Source organism: Pararge aegeria, chromosome 1, assembly GCF_905163445.1.
Source record: "Pararge aegeria chromosome 1, ilParAegt1.1, whole genome shotgun sequence".
NCBI lineage: Eukaryota > Metazoa > Arthropoda > Insecta > Lepidoptera > Nymphalidae > Pararge > Pararge aegeria.
The window spans coordinates 12,071,106-12,098,201 of NC_053180.1; the positions used below are offsets into that span (position 1 = coordinate 12,071,106).

Consider the following 27,096-nt stretch of genomic DNA (forward strand, 5'->3'; position numbering starts at 1 on the left):
CAAACATATTTTTGAAACCTATGTATACAGTCCCGTGATATACCTATAATTAAAAGCCAATAGAAAATTTGATGAATTTTGATGACCCGAAATTAATTTTTCTCAATCAATGTACTATTTTTACCTGGCGAAAAAATTAAAAATGAATGAAATATAGGCTTTCTTTTACCCTTTACTTTTTAAGCCACATAATTTGAAAAGCACTTAAAGACTTAAAAATACTTTTACATCTCAACGAGCTTTTAATCCATGAACTTATGGAGTATTAAAAAGTTTGCAATTTGTCAACCAAAAGCCTTAAAAGATTATTTAGTTTTGAATTACTTTTCATTAGCATAATATTTTTTAAGAAAGAGGTTCCTAATATATAATTTTATTTTAGCTTGGATAAGTCGGAAGAATTTTATCCACCACGAATGATCACTGGCTTATACTGGCTGTTATTATATAGTAGCTGGTCCTACGACTTTGGAATTTCTGATAGAACTACAAGATTATTTAAGCATCTCGCTCTAAGAAAATATTATATAAAGTATCTGTTCGTATAAATAACAGAAACTTTCGTAGAAAATTTTACCCATGCGGAAGTTGGTGTGTTACCTATGTTCGGCTCAACCGTTGCACTGATTTTGATGAATGCTTGAAATTTTTGTACATTGAACAATTGACCAAATAAAAATAAGACTTATATTAAGAATATTTTATTTCTCTTCATTTCATATTGTCTGGGAAAATTAAATTACTTTAAAAAGCAATATTCTATTGAATCTTGGCATATTGATTTAGTTAGGTATTTATAATGGACAGGATTGTAATTATATATTACTATAATTTGTCTTTGGAATCTTTAAACTTACTTACAAAAACAGTAGTTACCTACTTAACGAACCATAAGGTTGACAACAAATTGAGATTTTCCCAAGAGCTCCTGTTTTTGGCTAGATGTTGATTTTTTAAAGTATTAATAAAGTAATATAGTAACTAAAATTTAAAAGCGGAAGTTTGTTTATTTGTTTTACCTCTACGCTACAACTTAACAACAATTTGACTTGATTTTTGCCGCAGGAATAATTAAATGAACAGAGAGTAACAAAGGCTACATTTTGTTCTGAAACTACATCTAGTTCTTAATTAAAAAATAATCTTATCAACCCGGCCCACTACAGAGTTGTGAGGAAACCCTTGCCGTGTAGTGGGCCGGGTTTCCTCCCAAAATAAAAAGGATTTAAGCCATATTCCACCCTACTGGCTGGTTGGGCTCAATGTTGTAAAATCAACATATGAGTTTTACAAATGTTTATAAAATATAAATCATATAAACATCTAAAAAAATCTAAAAAATCTGAACCATATAATAATCATATAAAAAATTCGGAACCTACAAGATTTGACTGATAAAAAAAGACATATTCTAATTTCAGCATCGGTTGTTTAAGAATCATAGCTTTGTTGTAAAGCGCTCCGGCCGCGATTGTTAGAGAGTCACAGATTGAAGTACAGTCCGAATTTTTTAATGCATTTTAAAATGTATACATTTCGTCCAAGTATAGTATATAAAACTTTTATAAAAATTATATAATCAATTTATAAGTTGTTTTTATTTGTCTGACAAAAGCTCTTCTTTCTTTCGTTTTCTTTCGTTGTCTTATTTCTAAAAGTATCATGATATACATTTGTTTCCCTTCTCTGTCCCTTTTCCAAAGAGGATAGGAATACGAACTCTTTGGTATATATGTATAATAAGACGCTACATGGTTATCCAAGTAGTCACAGTATCTCAATATATATAAATCTCCAGTCACGATGTTTGTCCGCGATGGACTCCTAAACTACTTAACCGATTTTAAATTAAATTGGCACACCGTGAGCAGTCTGTTCCAACTTAAGAGATAGGATAGTTTAGATTTTTAATTATAGTCGCAATTTTATTTTATTGCAAATAATTTTTCTATAATTAATTGACAGTCACATGTTATATATATATAATACTACTATACTAATTTAAGGCTTAGCGATACTGAATGCTTTAAATATACAAAATCATACGCAGACGAAGTCGCGGGCAACAGCTAGTAGTTCTATATATTAAAGTGCGTGCTATACGTACCTGACACCTTCAGACACTGATACTGACGTTTAATTTTCACATACAAAAATTTGTGATACTTTGTTATGTTTAGTCATCATTATTGGGCATAGAATAGCAAAGCGAAGCGTGGCTATTTACAGCTAGTAACATAAAATTATATCATACTGTAATACTTCACAAATAGGGATTATAACTAAAGAAAACTCTGTCTCTAAAGGACACACTGAGGCCGAGGCAGTGGGATGTAAAAAGGCAGCCCATGGTGATGATGAAATAAGATTTTATAAAATGCCAATTTGTTTCAGGACTGGACTCTAAAAGTACGATTCGTTCAGAATCGTGATGCCGGTGTCTACGAATGCCAAGTGTCATCACATCCGCCCACTAGTATATTTTTGAGGCTCGACGTAGTTGGTAAGTAACTTACAAAAACAATGTATAGGATGCAAGTCAAGCCAGAGTAAAAAAATTGAATTTGCATTTAACCCACATAACACAATAAGGGTTTTATCTGTCTGTGCTGATTCTTTTTTTTATTATGAATAAACCCATATATTACACAGGTTCTCTTGCTTTTGTCGGAGTATAGCAAATTAAGTTTAATTTTCGTAATATTCCGCAAAGTAACGCCTGCTTCTATCCAATGTTTTTTTAAAGATAAAATAACTATTGTCTGCAATCACACATGTTGGTAAGTGACGATGCAGCCCTTAATAAAGCGCGCTTGCCTAGAATATGATCATGATTATAATGATAAAGATACACTTCATTTGAAGGTGAAAGGGACAACGCGAGCCGGAAGGATATTCGGAATCTATATTAGAAAACAAAGCAAATAGCTTCGTATGGATTCATGGGATATAAATAAGAGATCCCTGCGATGCTTCAAAATTCCATAAAAAATTGTTTGTCTGTAAAGTCGTCTTACTGACGATAGTTGAACGTGACAACGTCGTAAGAAAATACTGATGGAATGGTTGCATTTTTCAAAAGAAAATTTCAATTTAATTTTTTTGACAGATATTATCGTTGCTATAAACAATTGACACCACTTCACTTTTCACTACACTTCATCCTTGCCGAAAACATGTAAATGTATTATTGTATAGAAGCTGTCCACGCGGACGCATCGCTCACTCAAGTAGGAGAGAGACAGATGTCGAACGCGGAGGCCGACTGTGCCTCTTTTTCGCTCGTTCCGCGCTCTCGCTTGCACTGCAAGCCTTGAATGGAACGCCCCAGAGCGAGGTAACGGCGCATACGTCATGTTTTTTCGTGCGTACAGCCGCCCCATCGAATTATAAGACGTTGTCACGTCAAAAAATGTGAGATGAGAACCAGATAAATAGTTATGTATCTAGAGTATTAAATTAATTTAGGTGGAAAATTAGGGGTGAAGAAGTAAGCAACATCCAAACATACAAACTTTCACTTTTATGATAACAACATATGATAAAACTCTAATTTGCAGTAGTTATGAGGGCGTAGAATTTGTTATAAATAATAAACTGACATTAATTAACATACGCACATTATTATAATTACTTGTCTAGACTACACATTAGGATGCCTAACAAATCTCTAAAAGCCGTGTCACACGAAATCATTAATGAAACGAAAGCAGTGTAACTTTATTATTTAATCATATCAACCTAACCGGCGAAATTACAGGGGTCTCTCAGTAAACGACAGGATTTTAGGGTTAAGTCCACCAAGCTGAACAATTGCAAATATGTAACTTTACATGCCTTTAAAAAAAAATATTTAGAAAATCGAGCAGGTATTGTTATGATTTCCTTCACCCGTAGTCCTTTAGGTAACTGGGCTTACTCAACGTGTAGGTGAAGTTAGCAGAGCATTTGCCAGCAGATCAAAAATAAAACGGAGTTCTCTTCGCATGCAGCTGAGTTCTAGAGTTCCTGATGATTTTTACGAATAGTTCTGGCGTTTTTACCCCCAAAAAAAGGGTGTCAAAAAATGATCTGCTAACTTCCGATAGCAGATCATTTTCGAGCAAATCAAAATTTGATGCTTGTTCTGGACGCATGCAGCTTAGATCTATAGTTCCTGATACTTTTTAATAATAGTTCTGTCGTAAATACTGAAAAAAAAATACTTAAAGAAAACAACCCTAAACATCCTATCGTACACAAAGACCTTTGAATAAAACATTTTTTAGACCCGTACTCTCTCGAAACTCTTTTCTTTCTCACACATCAGTATATAAACTATAATAAAAAAATATTAAAGTTCTTATAAATCAAGTTTCAGAGTCACCACAACAAACATGAAAATTTATTTTCTTAAATAATTACATAAAATAATACAAAACATTTGTTTTTGAAAACCCTACCTATTAAAGGGGTAAGAACTCTTTAGTTTCTGTTGAAGCATCATAACGCCTGAAACATAACATAAAACCAAGCCTCAAACACTGTTATTCGAGACTGCATATCAGACGTCAATATTTTCAATCCAAAAGAATTATATGAGGAATTATTTTTTTGAAAACCCATTAAACCTCACAGCTGATAGAACGCTACTTACACTATAACACGATAAAAATTCAAGCCTAGAACACACGTACTTTAGACTGCATATCACACTTCAATATTTTAATGTCTAAAAAATTAAATAACAGAAAGTATAATTTTTTTTGGCAACCCTATAGACCCGACAGCCTAGAACTCTTAAAATTCCGATAGATCACTACTAACACTAAAACATAATTAAAATTGAAGCCTAGAACACTCGTACTTTAGACTGCATATCACACGTCAATATTTTAATATCGAAAAAATTACATAACAGAAAGTTTAATTAATTTTGGCAACCCTATATTCCACACAGCCTAGAACTCTTTAATTTTTGATAAAACACTACTAACACTACAACACAATTAAAATTCAAGCCTAGAACTCTCGTACTTTAGACTGCATATCACACGTCAATATTTTAATATCGAAAAATTAGATTACTTGGTTTGTATTTTTTTTAAGAAACCCATCCTACAGCCTAAAACTCTTTTGTTTCCGATAGAACACTACTTACACTAAAACATAATTAAAATTGAAGCCTAGAACACTCGTACTTTAGACTGCATATCACACGTCAATATTTTAATATCGAAAAAATTAAATAACAGAAAGTATAATTATTTTTGGCAACCCTATAGACCACACAGCCTAGAACTCTTTAATTACTGATAGAACACTTCTTACACTATAACACAATTAAAATTGAAGCCTAGAACACACATACTTTAGACTGCATATCACACGTCAATATTTTAATATCGAAAAAATTACATAACAGAAAGTTTAATTATTTTTGGCAACCCTATATTCCACACAGCCTAGAACTCTTCAGTTTCCGATAGAACACTACTAACACTATAACATAATTAAAATTCAAGCCTAGAACACTCGTACTTTAGACTGCATATCACACGTCAATATTTTAATATCGAAAAATTAGATTACTTGATTTGTATTTTTTTTAAGAAACCCATCCTACAGCCTAGAACTCTTTAAATTCCGATAGATCACTACTAACACTAAAACAAAATTAAAATTGAAGCCTAGAACACTCGTACTTTAGACTGCATATCACACGTAAATATTTTAATGTCTAAAAAATTAAATAACAGAGTGTATAATTTTTTTTGGCAACCCTATAGACCACACAGCCTAGAACTCTTTAATTTTTGATAAACCACTTCCTACACTATGACACAATTAAAATTCAAGCCTAGAACACTCGTACTTTAGACTGCATAACACACGTCAATATTTAAATTTCAGAAAAAATGTATTACTTGAGTTATATTTTTTTTTAGAAACCCTTGACATACCACAGCCTAGAACTCTTTTGTTTCCGATAGAACACTACTAACACTACAACACAATTAAAATTCAAGCCTAGAACACTCGTACTTTAGACTGCATAGCACACGTCAATATTTTAATATCGAATAAATTACATAACAGAAAGTTTAATTATTTTTGGCAACCCTTTATTCCACACAGCCTAGAACTCTTTTGTTTCCGATAGAACACTACTAACACTATAATATAATTTAAATTCAAGCCTAGAACACTCGTACTTTAGACTGCATATCACACGTCAATATTTTAATATCGAAAAATTAAATTACTTGGTTTGTATTTTTTTTTAAGAAACCCATCCTACAGCCTAGAACTGTTTTGTTTCCGATAGAACACTACTTACACTAAAACATAATTAAAATTGAAGCCTAGAACACTCGTACTTTAGACTGCATATCACACGTCAATATTTTAATATCGAATAAATTACATAACAGAAAGTTTAATTATTTTTGGCAACCCTATAGACAACACAGCCTAGAACTCTTTAATTTTTGATAAAACACTTCTTACACTATAACACAATTAAAATTCAAGCCTAGAACACTTGTACTTTAGACTGCATATCACACGTCAATATTTTAATATCGAATAAATTACATAACAGAAAGTTTAATTATTTTTGGCAACCCTATATTCCACACAGCCTAGAACTCTTTAATTTTTGATAAAACACTACTAACACTACAACACAATTAAAATTCAAGTCTAGAACACTCGTACTTTAGACTGCATATCACACGTCAATATTTAAATTTCAGAAAAATTAAATTACTTGGTTTGTATTTTTTTTTAAGAAACCCATCCTACAGCCTAGAACTCTTTTGTTTCCGATAGAACACTACTTACACTAAAACATAATTAAAATTGAAGCCTAGAACACTCGTACTTTAGACTGCATATCACACGTCAATATTTTAATATCGAATAAATTACATAACAGAAAGTTTAATTATTTTTGGCAACCCTATAGACAACACAGCCTAGAACTCTTTAATTTTTGATAAAACACTTCTTACACTATAACACAATTAAAATTCAAGCCTAGAACACTTGTACTTTAGACTGCATATCACACGTCAATATTTTAATATCGAATAAATTACATAACAGAAAGTTTAATTATTTTTGGCAACCCTTTATTCCACACAGCCTAGAACTCTTTTGTTTCCGATAGAACACTACTAACACTATAATATAATTTAAATTCAAGCCTAGAACACTCGTACTTTAGACTGCATATCACACGTCAATATTTTAATATCGAAAAATTAAATTACTTGGTTTGTATTTTTTTTTAAGAAACCCATCCTACAGCCTAGAACTCTTTTGTTTCCGATAGAACACTACTTACACTAAAACATAATTAAAATTGAAGCCTAGAACACTCGTACTTTAGACTGCATATCACACGTCAATATTTTAATATCGAATAAATTACATAACAGAAAGTTTAATTATTTTTGGCAACCCTATAGACAACACAGCCTAGAACTCTTTAATTTTTGATAAAACACTTCTTACACTATAACACAATTAAAATTCAAGCCTAGAACACTTGTACTTTAGACTGCATATCACACGTCAATATTTTAATATCGAATAAATTACATAACAGAAAGTTTAATTATTTTTGGCAACCCTATATTCCACACAGCCTAGAACTCTTTAATTTTTGATAAAACACTACTAACACTACAACACAATTAAAATTCAAGTCTAGAACACTCGTACTTTAGACTGCATATCACACGTCAATATTTAAATTTCAGAAAAATTTTATTACTTGAGTTGTATTTTTTTTCGAAACCTTTGACATACCACAGCCTAGAACTCTTTTGTTTCCGATAGAACACTACTAACAATATAACATAATTAAAATTCAAGCCTAGAACACTCGTACTTTTGACTGCATATCACACGTCAATATTTAAATTTCAGAAAAAATTTATTACTTGAGTTATATTTTTTTTTAGAAACCCTTGACATACCACAGCCTAGAACTCTTTTGTTTCCGATAGAACACTACTAACACTATAACATAATTAAAATTCAAGCCTAGAACACTCGTACTTTAGACTGCATATCACACGTCAATATTTAAATATCGAAAAAATTACATAACAGACAGTTTAATTATTTTTGGCAACCCTATATTCCACACAGCCTAGAACTCTTTTGTTTCCGATAGAACACTACTAACACTATAACATAATTAAAATACAAGCCTAGAACACTCGTTCTTTAGACTGCATATCACACGTCAATATTTTCATATCGAAAAAATTAAATAACAGAAAGTATAATTATTTTTGGCAACCCTATAGACCACACAGCCTAGAACTCTTTAATTACTGATAGAACACTTCTTACACTATATCAAAATTAAAATTCAAGCCTAGAACACACGTACTTTAGACTGCATATCACACGTCAATATTTTAATATCGAAAAATTAGATTACTTGGTTTGTATTTTTTTTAAGAAACCCATCCTACAGCCTAAAACTCTTTTGTTTCCGATAGAACACTACTAACACTATAACATAATTAAAATTCAAGCCTAGAACACTCGTACTTTAGACTGCATATCACACGTCAATATTTAAATATCGAAAAAATTACATAACAGACAGTTTAATTATTTTTGGCAACCCTATATTCCACACAGCCTAGTACTCTTTTGTTTCCGATAGAACACTACTAACACTATAATATAATTAAAATTCAAGCCTAGAACACTCGTACTTTAGACTGCATATCACACGTCAATATTTTAATATCGAAAAATTAAATTACTTGGTTTGTATTTTTTTTTAAGAAACCCATCCTACAGCCTAGAACTCTTTTGTTTCCGATAGAACACTACTTACACTAAAACATAATTAAAATTGAAGCCTAGAACACTCGTACTTTAGACTGCATATCACACGTCAATATTTTAATATCGAAAAAATTAAATAACAGAAAGTATAATTATTTTTGGCAACCCTATAGACCACACAGCCTAGAACTCTTTAATTACTGATAGAACACTTCTTACACTATATCACAATTAAAATTCAAGCCTAGAACACACGTACTTTAGACTGCATATCACACGTCAATATTTTAATATCGAAAAAATTACATAACAGAAAGTTTAATTATTTTTGGCAACCCTATATTCCACACAGCCTAGAACTCTTTAATTTTTGATAAAACACTACTAACACTATAACATAATTAAAATTCAAGCCTAGAACTCTCGTACTTTAGACTGCATATCACATGTCAATATTTTAATATCGAAAAATTAGATTACTTGGTTTGTATTTTTTTTAAGAAACCCATCCTACAGCCTAAAACTCTTTTGTTTCCGATAGAACACTACTTACACTAAAACATAATTAAAATTGAAGCCTAGAACACTCGTACTTTAGACTGCATATCACACGTAAATATTTTAATGTCTAAAAAATTAAATAACAGAGTGTATAATCTTTTTTGGCAACCCTATAGACCACACAGCCTAGAACTCTTTAATTTTTGATAAACCACTTCCTACACTATGACACAATTAAAATTCAAGCCTAGAACACTCGTACTTTAGACTGCATATCACACGTCAATATTTTAATATCGAATAAATTACATAACAGAAAGTTTAATTTTTTTTGGCAACCCTATATTCCACACAGCCTAGAACTCTTTTGTTTCCGATAGAACACAACTAACACTATAATATAATTAAAATTCAAGCCTAGAACACTCGTACTTTAGACTGCATATCACACGTCAATATTTTAATGTCTAAAAAATTAAATAACAGAGTGTATAATCTTTTTTGGCAACCCTATAGACCACACAGCCTAGAACTCTTTAATTTTTGATAAACCACTTCCTACACTATGACACAATTAAAATTCAAGCCTAGAACTCTCGTACTTTAGACTGCATATCACATGTCAATATTTTAATATCGAAAAATTAGATTACTTGGTTTGTATTTTTTTTAAGAAACCCATCCTACAGCCTAAAACTCTTTTGTTTCCGATAGAACACTACTTACACTAAAACATAATTAAAATTGAAGCCTAGAACACTCGTACTTTAGACTGCATATCACACGTAAATATTTTAATGTCTAAAAAATTAAATAACAGAGTGTATAATTTTTTTTGGCAACCCTATAGACCACACAGCCTAGAACTCTTTAATTTTTGATAAACCACTTCCTACACTATGACACAATTAAAATTCAAGCCTAGAACACTCGTACTTTAGACTGCATATCACACGTCAATATTTTAATATCGAATAAATTACATAACAGAAAGTTTAATTATTTTTGGCAACCCTATATTCCACACAGCCTAGAACTCTTTTGTTTCCGATAGAACACAACTAACACTATAATATAATTAAAATTCAAGCCTAGAACACTCGTACTTTAGACTGCATATCACACGTCAATATTTTAATATCGAAAAATTAAATTACTTGGTTTGTATTTTTTTTTAAGAAACCCATCCTACAGCCTAGAACTCTTTTGTTTCCGATAGAACACTACTTACACTAAAACATAATTAAAATTGAAGCCTAGAACACTCGTACTTTAGACTGCATATCACACGTCAATATTTTAATATCGAATAAATTACATAACAGAAAGTTTAATTATTTTTGGCAACCCTATATTTCACACAGCCTAGAACTCTTCTGTTTCCGATAGAACACTACTAACACTATAATATAATTAAAATTCAAGCCAAGAACACTCGTACTTTAGACTGCATATCACACGTCAATATTTTAATATCGAAAAAATTACATAACAGAAAGTTTAATTATTTTTGGCAACCCTATATTCCACACAGCCTAGAACTCTTTAATTTTTGATAAAACACTACTAACACTATAACATAATTAAAATTCAAGCCTAGAACTCTCGTACTTTAGACTGCATATCACATGTCAATATTTTAATATCGAAAAATTAGATTACTTGGTTTGTATTTTTTTTAAGAAACCCATCCTACAGCCTAAAACTCTTTTGTTTCCGATAGAACACTACTTACACTAAAACATAATTAAAATTGAAGCCTAGAACACTCGTACTTTAGACTGCATATCACACGTAAATATTTTAATGTCTAAATAATTAAATAACAGAGTGTATAATTTTTTTTGGCAACCCTATAGACCACACAGCCTAGAACTCTTTAATTTTTGATAAACCACTTCCTACACTATGACACAATTAAAATTCAAGCCTAGAACACTCGTACTTTAGACTGCATATCACACGTCAATATTTTAATATCGAATAAATTACATAACAGAAAGTTTAATTTTTTTTGGCAACCCTATATTCCACACAGCCTAGAACTCTTTTGTTTCCGATAGAACACAACTAACACTATAATATAATTAAAATTCAAGCCTAGAACACTCGTACTTTAGACTGCATATCACACGTCAATATTTTAATATCGAAAAATTAAATTACTTGGTTTGTATTTTTTTTTAAGAAACCCATCCTACAGCCTAGAACTCTTTTGTTTCCGATAGAACACTACTTACACTAAAACATAATTAAAATTGAAGCCTAGAACACTCGTACTTTAGGCTGCATATCACACGTCAATATTTTAATATCGAATAAATTACATAACAGAAAGTTTAATTATTTTTGGCAACCCTATATTTCACACAGCCTAGAACTCTTCTGTTTCCGATAGAACACTACTAACACTATAATATAATTAAAATTCAAGCCAAGAACACTCGTACTTTAGACTGCATATCACACGTCAATATTTTAATATCGAAAAAATTACATAACAGAAAGTTTAATTATTTTTGGCAACCCTATATTCCACACAGCCTAGAACTCTTTAATTTTTGATAAAACACTACTAACACTATAACATAATTAATCTGTGACTCAGATTTATATATATTGTGCATGGATGCCAGCAACCCAGGCTCTGCTCTTAACTCCAACGTGTGGCAGAGTCAGCCACTCAGCCAACACTTGACTCCAATAAATGAGAATGGGGAATGAGGTTTTTTTTTAGGTATTACTTGTTTTAGTTTTTTTTAATAAACTCCAATATTTTGGTTGGATTTTCTGGTGAAAGTGGTCATCCTATGTGGAAAACTATGATGACCCAATCTTAAATACTATAGAGGAATCACCACACTACTCTTTGCATGAAACTTGTGACTGCATACAATGCAGTAGAGCGCTGTAAAGGTATATTGGAAGAATGTTTCAGGTAAAGTTAATAAAATCCTGTCTTTAGACAGCATGTTAGGGTCTCCTAGATTGAATAGTTAACTGTAGTAAATCATGTACATAGTTTCATGGACAGGTGTTTTATTTCCAAATATCTTTTTCAGGTATTTGTATAGAGCAAGTTTGCATTATAATCCAATCACTGCAGGCAAGATTGAAAATGCATGTTGTCTTTTACAAAATATAAAAGCCACAACACAATAAAAGCAATTCTTCTGCAACAGGCATTTTATTTTGTAAGTGTTATAAAAAATATTTTTGTAAATCTATGAGGACACAAATAACACAAGACACTAAACTATGATTTTTATTTGCAGTCATTTAGTTTACAAATCTGAACCTTATTTCCATCCTTGTTATATTTATTAAAAGAATTATAATAAGAACAATTTGTCTCATTTACATTATCTGATGAAGTTCTTTATAGATAGAGGACAGAATTCATAAAAAGAAGCAAATTACTTTGATCACAATTAGAGCCGAGTTGGAAAGCTCTATCACATAAGGACTTGGTTCACAGAGACTTCAACAAGTAAAACAGGATCTGCTTGAAGGTTGATCACTGCAGCAAGCTCTTGTCAAAAGACTGTGGACAGACATGAATTATGAGTATATATGTTTCAAGGGTTAAACATTGGGTTTAATTCTAATAATCTATTATGTTTTTAATTATTCTATACCAATTTTTTACTCTGTTACCGGGATGCTGGTCACAATATGTGCAATACCTTAAATGGGTCCATGAGATAATAAAAGATTAAAATTTTAAAAGAAAATGAATTGGAATGAAAACCTCCTAGCTCTCGGTTTAAATGTAGTTATCACCATCATGGTAAGTTCAACTTCAAAAGTTCCTGAGATAGGTGTACATGAAAAAAATTTATAATTTTATTGAATTTATGATTTCTCCCCATATTTGTGATTTTTTTTAAATTAAATTACCAGAGATACTCTTGAAAAGACACCAATTTGATACCTACTTTAAGTTCTTTTCATCATTCTTAATCAGCAAGCAATCAAGCAAGCAAGCAAGTTTCCATGACTTACTTTTCGCTCGTCTGTGGGAATTGATGTATAAAATTTGACCGCACTCCACCCAACGCCGCTTCGCTGTGTTACGTCCGTTATTGGAACTGCTGTAGTGGCCAAGCTGATTTGTCTAGCTCTTAAAAGGCGGCGCCGAAGTTTGCTCGATTAGGATCTTTTTTTTGTTTGATTATAAATTTATAAATATTTCACAATCATGAAATAACATTAACAAAATTTAATGTCAATTTGACAGTTACAGATTAAATATAATTATTTTGACATAACATTTTCATACGTCACACAAAATATTTGTTTTTTTTTTATTTCTACGATTGTTTTACCAAAGGTGATACAAAGTTCGTCTTAAGAACATAACATTTAAAAACATTTTAAATTAAAAATTCACTTAAATAAACATTATTAATTAATGGTAGTTTAATGAATTCTGTAAACACATCGGTAACACTGAAACTTAAGAGATGTTAAGGGTTGCTAATAAAAATTATTCTTATTATTATATATCTTTAACAAAATTATAATATTGACGTGTGATATGCAGTCTCGAATACAAGTGTTCTAGACTTTGTTTTAAGGCATGTCATATGCTTAAAAGGGTTCTACTCGATGTTTAGGGTTGCGAAGAAAATATATTCTTCCGAATTTTTTTCGATATTAAAATATTGACGTGTGATATGCAGTCTAAAGTACGTGTGTTCTAGGCTTGAATTTTAATTGTGATATAGTGTAAGAAGTGTTCTATCAGTAATTAAAGAGTTCTAGGCTGTGTGGTCTATAGGGTTGCCAAAAATAATTATACTTTCTGTTATTTAATTTTTTCGATATGAAAATATTGACGTGTGATATGCAGTCTAAAGTACGTGTGTTCTAGGCTTGAATTTTAATTGTGATATAGTGTAAGAAGTGTTCTATCAGTAATTAAAGAGTTCTAGGCTGTGTGGTCTATAGGGTTGCCAAAAATAATTATACTTTCTGTTATTTAATTTATTCGATATTAAAATATTTACGTGTGATATGCAGTCTAAAGTACGAGTGTTCTAGGCTTCAATTTTAATTATGTTTTAGTGTAAGTAGTGTTCTATCGGAAACAAAAGAGTTTTAGGCTGTAGGATGGGTTTCTTAAAAAAAATACAAACCAAGTAATCTAATTTTTCGATATTAAAATATTGACATGTGATATGCAGTCTAAAGTACGAGAGTTCTAGGCTTGAATTTTAATTGTGTTGTAGTGTTAGTAGTGTTTTATCAAAAATTAAAGAGTTCTAGGCTGTGTGGAATATAGGGTTGCCAAAAATAATTAAACTTTCTGTTATGTAATTTTTTCGATATTAAAATATTGACGTGTGATATGCAGTCTAAAGTACGTGTGTTCTAGGCTTGAATTTTAATTGTGATAAAGTGTAAGAAGTGTTCTATCAGTAATTAAAGAGTTCTAGGCTGTGTGGTCTATAGGGTTGCCAAAAATAATTATACTTTCTGTTATTTAATTTTTTCGATATGAAAATATTGACGTGTGATATGCAGTCTAAAGTACGAGTGTTCTAGGCTTCAATTTTAATTATGTTTTAGTGTAAGTAGTGTTCTATCGGAAACAAAAGAGTTCTAGGCTGTAGGATGGGTTTCTTAAAAAAAAATACAAACCAAGTAATTTAATTTTTCGATATTAAAATATTGACGTGTGATATGCAGTCTAAAGTACGAGAGTTCTAGGCTTGAATTTTAATTATGTTATAGTGTTAGTAGTGTTTTATCAAAAATTAAAGAGTTCTAGGCTGTGTGGAATATAGGGTTGCCAAAAATAATTAAACTTTCTGTTATGTAATTTTTTCGATATTAAAATATTGACGTGTGATATGCAGTCTAAAGTACGTGTGTTCAAGGCTTGAATTTTAATTGTGATATAGTGTAAGAAGTGTTCTATCAGTAATTAAAGAGTTCTAGGCTGTGTGGTCTATAGGGTTGCCAAAAATAATTATACTTTCTGTTATTTAATTTTTTCGATATTAAAATATTGACGTGTGATATGCAGTCTAAAGTACGAGTGTTCTAGGCTTCAATTTTAATTATGTTTTAGTGTAAGTAGTGTTCTATCGGAAACAAAAGAGTTCTAGGCTGTAGGATGGGTTTCTTAAAAAAAAATACAAACCAAGTAATTTAATTTTTCGATATTAAAATATTGACGTGAGATATGCAGTCTAAAGTACGAGTGTTCTAGGCTTAAATTTTAATTATGTTATATTGTTAGTAGTGTTCTATCGGAAACAAAAGAGTTCTAGGCTGTGGTATGTCAAAGGTTTCGAAAAAAAATACAACTCAAGTAATTAAATTTTTCTGAAATTTAAATATTGACGTGTGATATGCAGTCTAAAGTACGAGTGTTCTAGACTTGAATTTTAATTGTGTTGTAGTGTTAGTAGTGTTTTATCAAAAATTAAAGAGTTCTAGGCTGTGTGGAATATAGGGTTGCCAAAAATAATTAAACTTTCTGTTATGTAATTTATTCGATATTAAAATATTGACGTGTGATATGCAGTCTAAAGTACAAGTGTTCTAGGCTTGAATTTTAATTGTGTTATAGTGTAAGAAGTGTTTTATCAAAAATTAAAGAGTTCTAGGCTGTGTTGTCTATAGGGTTGCCAAAAATAGTTAAACTTTCTGTTATGTAATTTATTCGATATTAAAATATTGACGTGTGATATGCAGTCTAAAGTACGAGTGTTCTAGGCTTCAATTTTAATTATGTTTTAGTGTAAGTAGTGTTCTATCGGAAACAAAAGAGTTCTAGGCTGTAGGATGGGTTTCTTAAAAAAAAATACAAACCAAGTAATTTAATTTTTCGATATTAAAATATTGACGTGAGATATGCAGTCTAAAGTACGAGTGTTCTAGGCTTGAATTTTAATTATATTATAGTGTTAGTAGTGTTCTATCGGAAACAAAAGAGTTCTAGGCTGTGTGGAATATAGGGTTGCCAAAAATAATTAAACTGTCTGTTATGTAATTTTTTCGATATTTAAATATTGACGTGTGATATGCAGTCTAAAGTACGAGTGTTCTAGGCTTGAATTTTAATTATGTTATAGTGTTAGTAGTGTTCTATCGGAAACAAAAGAGTTTTAGGCTGTAGGATGGGTTTCTTAAAAAAAATACAAACCAAGTAATTTAATTTTTCGATATTAAAATATTGACGTGTGATATGCAGTCTAAAGTACGAGTGTTCTAGGCTTGAATTTTAATTATATTATAGTGTTAGTTGTGTTCTATCGGAAACAAAAGAGTTCTAGGCTGTGTGGAATATAGGGTTGCCAAAAATAATTAAACTTTCTGTTATGTAATTTATTCGATATTAAAATATTGACGTGTGATATGCAGTCTAAAGTACGAGTGTTAGTAGTGTTTTATCAAAAATTAAAGAGTTCTAGGCTGTGTGGAATATAGGGTTGCCAAAAATAATTAAACTTTCTGTTATGTAATTTATTCGATATTAAAATATTGACGTGTGATATGCAGTCTAAAGTACGAGTGTTCTAGACTTGAATTTTAATTGTGTTGTAGTGTTAGTAGTGTTTTATCAAAAATTAAAGAGTTCTAGGCTGTGTGGAATATAGGGTTGCCAAAAATAATTAAACTTTCTGTTATGTAATTTATTCGATATTAAAATATTGACGTGTGATATGCAGTCTAAAGTACAAGTGTTCTAGGCTTGAATTTTAATTGTGTTATAGTGTAAGAAGTGTTTTATCAAAAATTAAAGAGATCTAGGCTGTGTTGTCTATAGGGTTGCCAAAAATAGTTAAACTTTCTGTTATGTAATTTATTCGATATTAAAATATTGACGTGTGATATGCAGTCTAAAGTACGAGTGTTCTAGGCTTCAATTTTAATTATGTTTTAGTGTAAGTAGTGTTCTATCGGAAACAAAAGAGTTCTAGGCTGTAGGATGGGTTTCTTAAAAAAAATACAAACCAAGTAATCTAATTTTTCGATATTTAAATATTGACGTGTGATATGCAGTCTAAAGTACGAGTGTTCTAGGCTTGAATTTTAATTATGTTATATTGTTAGTAGTGTTCTATCGGAAACAAAAGAGTTCTAGGCTGTGGTATGTCAAGGGTTTCTAAAAAAAAATATAACTCAAGTAATAAATTTTTTCTGAAATTTAAATATTGACGTGTGATATGCAGTCAAAAGTACGAGTGTTCTAGGCTTAAATTTTAATTATGTTATATTGTTAGTAGTGTTCTATCGGAAACAAAAGAGTTCTAGGCTGTGGTATGTCAAAGGTTTCGAAAAAAAATACAACTCAAGTAATAAAATTTTTCTGAAATTTAAATATTGACGTGTGATATGCAGTCTAAAGTACGAGTGTTCTAGACTTGAATTTTAATTGTGTTGTAGTGTTAGTAGTGTTTTATCAAAAATTAAAGAGTTCTAGGCTGTGTGGAATATAGGGTTGCCAAAAATAATTAAACTTTCTGTTATGTAATTTATTCGATATTAAAATATTGACGTGTGATATGCAGTCTAAAGTACAAGTGTTCTAGGCTTGAATTTTAATTGTGTTATAGTGTAAGAAGTGTTTTATCAAAAATTAAGGAGTTCTAGGCTGTGTTGTCTATAGGGTTGCCAAAAATAGTTAAACTTTCTGTTATGTAATTTATTCGATATTAAAATATTGACGTGTGATATGCAGTCTAAAGTACGAGTGTTCTAGGCTTCAATTTTAATTATGTTTTAGTGTAAGTAGTGTTCTATCGGAAACAAAAGAGTTCTAGGCTGTAGGATGGGTTTCTTAAAAAAAAATACAAACCAAGTAATTTAATTTTTCGATATTAAAATATTGACGTGTGATATGCAGTCTAAAGTACGAGTGTTCTAGGCTTGAATTTTAATTATATTATAGTGTTAGTAGTGTTCTATCGGAAACAAAAGAGTTCTAGGCTGTGTGGAATATAGGGTTGCCAAAAATAATTAAACTTTCTGTTATGTAATTTATTCGATATTAAAATATTGACGTGTGCTATGCAGTCTAAAGTACGAGTGTTCTAGGCTTGAATTTTAATTGTGTTATAGTGTTAGTAGTGTTCTATCGGAAACAAAAGAGTTCTAGGCTGTGGTATGTCAAGGGTTTCTAAAAAAAAATATAACTCAAGTAATACATTTTTTCTGAAATTTAAATATTGACGTGTGATATGCAGTCTAAAGTACGAGTGTTCTAGGCTTGAATTTTAATTGTGTCATAGTGTAGGAAGTGGTTTATCAAAAATTAAAGAGTTCTAGGCTGTGTGGTCTATAGGGTTGCCAAAAAAAATTATACACTCTGTTATTTAATTTTTTAGACATTAAAATATTTACGTGTGATATGCAGTCTAAAGTACGAGTGTTCTAGGCTTCAATTTTAATTTTGTTTTAGTGTTAGTAGTGATCTATCGGAATTTAAAGAGTTCTAGGCTGTAGGATGGGTTTCTTAAAAAAAATACAAATCAAGTAATCTAATTTTTCGATATTAAAATATTGACGTGTGATATGCAGTCTAAAGTACGAGTGTTCTAGGCTTGAATTTTAATTATGTTATAGTGTTAGTAGTGTTCTATCGGAAACTGAAGAGTTCTAGGCTGTGTGGAATACAGGGTTGCCAAAAATAATTAAACTTTCTGTTATGTAATTTTTTCGATATTAAAATATTGACGTGTGATATGCAGTCTAAAGTATGTGTGTTCTAGGCTTCAATTTTAATTGTGTTATAGTGTAAGAAGTGTTTCATCAGTAATTAAAGAGTTCTAGGCTGTGTGGTCTATAGGGTTGCCAAAAAAAATTATACTTTCTGTTATTTAATTTTTTAGACATTAAAATATTGACGTGTGATATGCAGTCTAAAGTACGAGTGTTCTAGGCTTCAATTTTAATTATGTTTTAGTGTTAGTAGTGATCTATCGGAATTTAAAGAGTTCTAGGCTGTAGGATGGGTTTCTTAAAAAAATTCAAATCAAGTAATCTAATTTTTCGATATTAAAATATTGACGTGTGATATGCAGTCTAAAGTACGAGTGTTCTAGGCTTGAATTTTAATTATGTTATAGTGTTAGTAGTGTTCTATCGGAAACAAAAGAGTTCTAGGCTGTGTGGAATATAGGGTTGCCAAAAAAAATTATACTTTCTTTTATTTAATTTTTTAGACATTAAAATATTGACGTGTGATATGCAGTCTAAAGTACGAGTGTTCTAGGCTTGAATTTTAATTATGTTTTAGTGTTAGTAGTGTTCTATCGGAAACAGAAGAGTTCTAGGCTGTGTGAAATATAGGGTTGCCAAAAATAATTAAACTTTCTGTTATGTAATTTTTTCTGAAATTTAAATATTGACGTGTGATATGCAGTCAAAAGTACGAGTGTTCTAGGCTTAAATTTTAATTATGTTATATTGTTAGTAGTGTTCTATCGGAAACAAAAGAGTTCTAGGCTGTGGTATGTCAAGGGTTTCTAAAAAAAAATATAACTCAAGTAATACATTTTTTCTGAAATTTAAATATTGACGTGTGATATGCAGTCTAAAGTACGAGTGTTCTAGGCTTAAATTTTAATTGTGTCATAGTGTAGGAAGTGGTTTATCAAAAATTAAAGAGTTCTAGGCTGTGTGGTCTATAGGGTTGCCAAAAAAAATTATACACTCTGTTATTTAATTTTTTAGACATTAAAATATTTACGTGTGATATGCAGTCTAAAGTACGAGTGTTCTAGGCTTCAATTTTAATTTTGTTTTAGTGTTAGTAGTGATCTATCGGAATTTAAAGAGTTCTAGGCTGTAGGATGGGTTTCTTAAAAAAAATACAAATCAAGTAATCTAATTTTTCGATATTAAAATATTGACGTGTGATATGCAGTCTAAAGTACGAGTGTTCTAGGCTTGAATTTTAATTATGTTATAGTGTTAGTAGTGTTTTATCGGAAACTGAAGAGTTCTAGGCTGTGTGGAATATAGGGTTGCCAAAAATAATTAAACTTTCTGTTATGTAATTTTTTCGATATTAAAATATTGACGTGTGATATGCAGTCTAAAGTATGTGTGTTCTAGGCTTCAATTTTAATTATGTTTTAGTGTAAGTAGTGTTCTATCGGAAACAAAAGAGTTCTAGGCTGTAGGATGGGTTTCTTAAAAAAAAATACAAACCAAGTAATTTAATTTTTCGATATTAAAATATTGACGTGTGATATGCAGTCTAAAGTACGAGTGTTCTAGGCTTGAATTTTAATTATATTATAGTGTTAGTAGTGTTCTATCGGAAACAAAAGAGTTCTAGGCTGTGTGGAATATAGGGTTGCCAAAAATAATTAAACTTTCTGTTATGTAATTTATTCGATATTAAAATATTGACGTGTGCTATGCAGTCTAAAGTACGAGTGTTCTAGGCTTGAATTTTAATTGTGTTATAGTGTTAGTAGTGTTCTATCGGAAACAAAAGAGTTCTAGGCTGTGGTATGTCAAGGGTTTCTAAAAAAAAATATAACTCAAGTAATACATTTTTTCTGAAATTTAAATATTGACGTGTGATATGCAGTCTAAAGTACGAGTGTTCTAGGCTTGAATTTTAATTGTGTCATAGTGTAGGAAGTGGTTTATCAAAAATTAAAGAGTTCTAGGCTGTGTGGTCTATAGGGTTGCCAAAAAAAATTATACACTCTGTTATTTAATTTTTTAGACATTAAAATATTTACGTGTGATATGCAGTCTAAAGTACGAGTGTTCTAGGCTTCAATTTTAATTTTGTTTTAGTGTTAGTAGTGATCTATCGGAATTTAAAGAGTTCTAGGCTGTAGGATGGGTTTCTTAAAAAAAATACAAATCAAGTAATCTAATTTTTCGATATTAAAATATTGACGTGTGATATGCAGTCTAAAGTACGAGTGTTCTAGGCTTGAATTTTAATTATGTTATAGTGTTAGTAGTGTTCTATCGGAAACTGAAGAGTTCTAGGCTGTGTGGAATACAGGGTTGCCAAAAATAATTAAACTTTCTGTTATGTAATTTTTTCGATATTAAAATATTGACGTGTGATATGCAGTCTAAAGTATGTGTGTTCTAGGCTTCAATTTTAATTGTGTTATAGTGTAAGAAGTGTTCTATCAGTAATTAAAGAGTTCTAGGCTGTGTGGTCTATAGGGTTGCCAAAAAAAATTATACTTTCTGTTATTTAATTTTTTAGACATTAAAATATTGACGTGTGATATGCAGTCTAAAGTACGAGTGTTCTAGGCTTCAATTTTAATTATGTTTTAGTGTTAGTAGTGATCTATCGGAATTTAAAGAGTTCTAGGCTGTAGGATGGGTTTCTTAAAAAAATTCAAATCAAGTAATCTAATTTTTCGATATTAAAATATTGACGTGTGATATGCAGTCTAAAGTACGAGTGTTCTAGGCTTGAATTTTAATTATGTTATAGTGTAAATAGTGTTCTATCGGAAACAAAAGAGTTCTAGGCTGTGTGGAATATAGGGTTGCCAAAAATAGTTAAACTTTCTGTTATGTAATTTTTTCGATATTAAAATATTGACGTGTGATATGCAGTCTAAAGTACGAGTGTTCTAGGCTTGAATTTTAATTATGTTATAGTGTTAGTAGTGTTCTATCGGAAACAAAAGAGTTCTAGGCTGTGTGGAATATAGGGTTGCCAAAAAAAATTATACTTTCTTTTATTTAATTTTTTAGACATTAAAATATTGACGTGTGATATGCAGTCTAAAGTACGAGTGTTCTAGGCTTGAATTTTAATTATGTTTTAGTGTTAGTAGTGTTCTATCGGAAACAGAAGAGTTCTAGGCTGTGTGAAATATAGGGTTGCCAAAAATAATTAAACTTTCTGTTATGTAATTTATTCGATATTAAAATATTGACGTGTGATATGCAGTTTAAAGTACGTGTGTTCTAGGCTTGAATTTTAATTGTATTATAGTGTATGAAGTGTTTTATCAGTAATTAAACAGTTCTAGGCTGTGTGGTCTATAGGGTTGCCAAAAAAAATTATACTTTCTTTTATTTAATTTTTTAGACATTAAAATGTTGACGTGTGATATGTACTCTAAAGTACGAGTGTTCTAGGCTTCAATTTTAATTATGTTTTAGTGTTAGTAGTGATCTATCGGAATTTTAAGAGTTCTAGGCTGTCGGGTCTATAGGGTTGCCAAAAAAAAATTATACTTTCTGTTATTTAATTTTTTAGACATTAAAATATTGAAGTGTGATATGCAGTCTAAAGTACGTGTGTTCTAGGCTTGAATTTTTATCGTGTTATAGTGTAAGTAGCGTTCTATCAGAAATTTAAGAGTTCTTAGCTGTGAGGTTTAATGGGTTTTCAAAAAAATAATTCCTCATATAATTCTTTTGGATTGAAAATATTGACGTCTGATATGCAGTCTCGAATAACAGTGTTTGAGGCTTGGTTTTATGTTATGTTTCAGGCGTCATGATGCTTCAACAGAAACAAAAGATTTCTTACCCCTTTAATAGGTAGGGTTTTCAAAAACAAATGTTTTGTATTATTTTATGTAATTATTTAAGAAAATAAATTTTCATGTTTGTTGTGGTGACTCTGAAACTTGATTTATAAGAACTTTAATATTTTTTTATTATAGTTTATATACTGATGTGTGAGAAAGAAAAGAGTTTCGAGAGAGTACGGGTCTAAAAAATGTTTTATTCAAAGGTCTTTGTGTACGATAGGATGTTTAGGGTTATTTTCTTTAAGTATTTTTTTTTCAGTATTTACGACAGAACTATTATTAAAAAGTATCAGGAACTATAGATCTAAGCTGCATGCGTCCAGAACAAGCATCAAATTTTGATTTGCTCGAAAATGATCTGCTATCGGAAGTTAGCAGATCATTTTTTGACACCCTTTTTTTGGGGGTAAAAACGCCAGAACTATTCGTAAAAATCATCAGGAACTCTAGAACTCAGCTGCATGCGAAGAGAACTCCGTTTTATTTTTGATCTGCTGGCAAATGCTCTGCTAACTTCACCTACACGCTTGTGTTATGGGTACTAAGACTGAAGATTTTTTTTATGAATAATATACATAAATACTTATTATAAACATATAAATACCCAGACACAGAAAAACATTCATGTTCATCACACAAACCTTTTCCAATTGTGGGTATCGAACCCACGGCCTTGGACTCAGAAAGCAGGGTCGCTGCCCACTGCGCTAATGGGCCTTCTAAATATTCCCAAATCTTTTTTTAAACACCCTTACGAAAGTTGTGTTTGTTTATTTGTCTTACTTTCACTACTAAGAAACCAACCGATTAGATTTTGGGCATAGAGTTAGTTGAAATGACGGAGATTTTATCCCAGGAATCAAATGGTTTTCGAGAAATTTGTAAGGAAACATAATAAACGCAGATAACAGCGACTACTAATATTTATGTGTGTGAACGTTCTTTTCTCAAAAGTACTAAGGCGATATGAAAAACTATGTTTGCATAAATGCATTGCAATCGTGCTTTTTTGTCCAGAGTTCTTCCATTTTTTTTTGTTTTTATTACCACTTTTATACTTTCTTTTCATTTTGGGGTATTTAAAATTTATAACCATCAAACCCAATGACCAATTCTTCTTTTTTCGATTTCAATATATTTACTACTATTTTTAACATTCATCTGTGAATACTAAAGAAATTATCAAAGCCGGTCACCTTAAGGTTTTAGCCGCATATACTTGCTTAGAAAAATTGCACTATTGCAAATTGCATTGCATTGCAAATTAAATCCGGTATCCTATTTGCCTTTGGTGCATACTATTGTTATATTAGTATAGGCCTGTACCTACTGTGAGTCAGTCGCAATAATATAAAATTACCTACGTGACACGAATTGCATTCACGTAGGCTTTTCCAAATTTCGAATATGAGAACAAAATAAATATGCGTTCCAGCTTCAGAGACATACAATTATTTGTTTGTTTGAATTATTTAATGCACACTCAAACACAAAATAAAAAAGAAAAAAACCGGTCGGTCAAGCCCCAACGAGGTGGACAGACGACATCAAGCGCTGGAATCGAGCGTCACAAAACCATGGAATTTGGAACGCCCTACAAAATACCTATGTCCAGCAGTGCACGTCTATTGGTCGATATGATGATGATGATGTATATAATTAAATAAATAAATATACAACGACAGTACACACATCGCCATCTTGTCCCAAAATAAGCATAGCTTGTGTTATGGGTACTAAGATGAGTGATGAATAATATACATAAATATTTATAGTATACAGATAAACACCTAAAAACCATTCGCGTTCATCAACAGAAAAATTCCAGTTGTGGGAATCGAACCCACGACCTTGGACTCAAAAAGCAGACGCAGCGACCCTGCTTTCCAATTTACAAAAATTTCCACAGCTCCAATCGGCCGTCAATGTAAAAAAAGAAGATCCAGAATCTTTTCATATCTTGTATAATTAACGTATTTTGGCTCAGCCAATACCTATCTTGGGGATAACGTGCAAGCGAAGCTTATTTTACGCAAAAATATCCTTACGTCCCTAATAATTCATCGCTATACTACGATTCGTTACTTCGTGATCGACATTCACAATATGTTTGCCAAAATCGCCTTGGCATGTTTATGTTCATTTATTTTCTGTATAAGAAACTGAGTATGAGCAAACATGAACTCATAGTTTATGTAGCTCTAGTGCCTATTTTTGTTCTGTGAAGACAATCGTGAATCACTGGTAAGAGTGGAAAATACAATAATTATCTTTTAAAACAATATATAAAAGTATACGGTGACTGCGATGAGTGAACTTCAATAAGTTATAATAAAGAAAATGAGTATTCATTCTGTGCATTAAGAAACACCTTATAGATATAGACGGTGTGTGTGAGCTGCGGTATTGTCCGGATCATTGTCTCTTGTGACATAAATTTAATATTCGATAATGTTCCCAATATGATGAGCGGTTTCAAAACTGCTTATTTTAAGTTAAATTATAAATTTTCCCGCAGTTATTTATATCTGGTAACCAGAAAGTATGCTGCAGACTTCGTTGTTGGCGTTAAGTTTTTGTCATTGGAAGAAATTGGCGCGATTATTTATTTAATTTTAAAAGGACAAAAAAAATAGCCGTGTGGCGACAGCAGATCAGAAGTACACATACAGTTGCCCCCACCCTTCCTCCTCTACCCGTGGGTGTCGTACGAAGCGACTAAGGAAATATAACGAAGAACGGGCAGCAGCATTCTCAGTGCTGCTACTACTACCAACTACTGCGATTACCAACCCGTCTGCCCAGCGTGGTGATGATGGGCAAACCCTCCTGTTGGGAGAGGCCTTTAGTCCAACAGTGGATTGTTACAGGCTATTGATAAATATGAAAGGAAAAATTCTATAAGGAAAAATTATAATTACGTTTGCAACTTCGCATATTTCCATAGCAACGGAGCATGCCAATTTAGGAATTCCTTAGAGAAACAGCCGGAACGGCACAGCAATCGCAAGCAAAGACAATAAAACAGCGATGTCGCTAATCTAAAATGGAACATGTCAGCTAGTTAAAAATAAATATTCTTTTGTTGCAGAGGCCAGAGCTCAAATATCAGGGCCCACTGAGAAATACTTAAAGCCTGGTTCTACACTGAGATTGCAGTGTTCAGTGGTGCAGACTACGGAAGCTCCAGCTTTCGTATTTTGGTTTGTATTTAAGTACTATATATTTATAAATTTATAAATAGTGTAAATCATATTATAAATGCCTAGTTTTTCTAGTGGTTTAAATGTACAAGGTTCTGGGTTAAAATCCCGGGTCGGGTCAGAAATTGTTAAAGGATATTTAGAAGAATAGTCGGAGTTATGAAATTAGCGGTGAAAACCCCGTAGCTTGGAGAACACGTTAAGCCTTCGATCTCGATAATAATCACTTACTCCTGGTAATAGTCGTTAAAGCCCAGCATCCCGCATTGGAGCAGTGTGATGGGTCTATGCTCTGAAGCCGTCTCTCCTATGTGAGAGGAGACATGTGCCATCGTTAATAGGCTGATTAGTCATAAGACTTAGTGACATACGCACGTTTGCATCGCATCTATATCGATTCAAACACGTATTAGAACAAATTAATACAGGTGTGCAAAGGTCTACAGGCTGCGTCCGACTCGCGTGCGTACCGCGAATGTATCGCTATCACCAAATTGATCGATTGAATTGCGTAGAATTACACCTCCCTAGATGCGGGGAAACCCTTCTCGTAGGCAAGGCGTACGCGCTGGTGACGCCCGTTTCGACGCTCTCGACGCACTTTTCTAAAACGCGTATTATGTAGCGATAATGATCAGTTATATTATTTTATTGACTCGAATGTCTTATAATACTGCGATATGGTGCGTTTAAAAAACGTGGTGTGCAAAGACCCTTAGGTTTCATTGGGTTTCCATAACGTTATACAGTTCGAAGTTTTAATAAATGTTTTACGGTATTTTTAGAATACGCAAAAAGATGTTCAGCCAAGCGGACAACTGTATTTTTATTTTATTAAATAATTTTTACATTTTTATGTATTCTGTCTCAGATAAATGCTACAGAGATATTAGCTAAACCTAGGGACGCGAAATGTTCTAAGTTGTTAGAGTTATATTTATTGTAGCAACACTTAGGTTATATTGTGCGAAATGGTAGATATCACAATTCAAATAATTTATTCGTATTCGGGTACTCCTCCCAAATCACATGCAGATTTCTGTGAAATTTAAACAAAATTATGCTTTTTCATTTTCGTATAAGTAAGTCATTTT

The 27,096-nt window shown here is 31.4% G+C and overlaps 1 protein-coding gene across 1 annotated transcript in view; it reads left to right on the top strand.

Annotated features, from left to right (window-relative positions):
- LOC120625021 overlaps positions 1–27,096 on the top strand; it is a 96,174-nt gene that overhangs the window by 48,330 nt on the left and 20,748 nt on the right. Inside the window, exons 4-5 of the mRNA XM_039891933.1 lie at positions 2,395–2,503; positions 25,891–26,002. Of these exons, the coding sequence (XP_039747867.1) occupies positions 2,395–2,503; positions 25,891–26,002 (221 nt within the window). The remainder of the gene's footprint in view (positions 1–2,394; positions 2,504–25,890; positions 26,003–27,096) is intronic.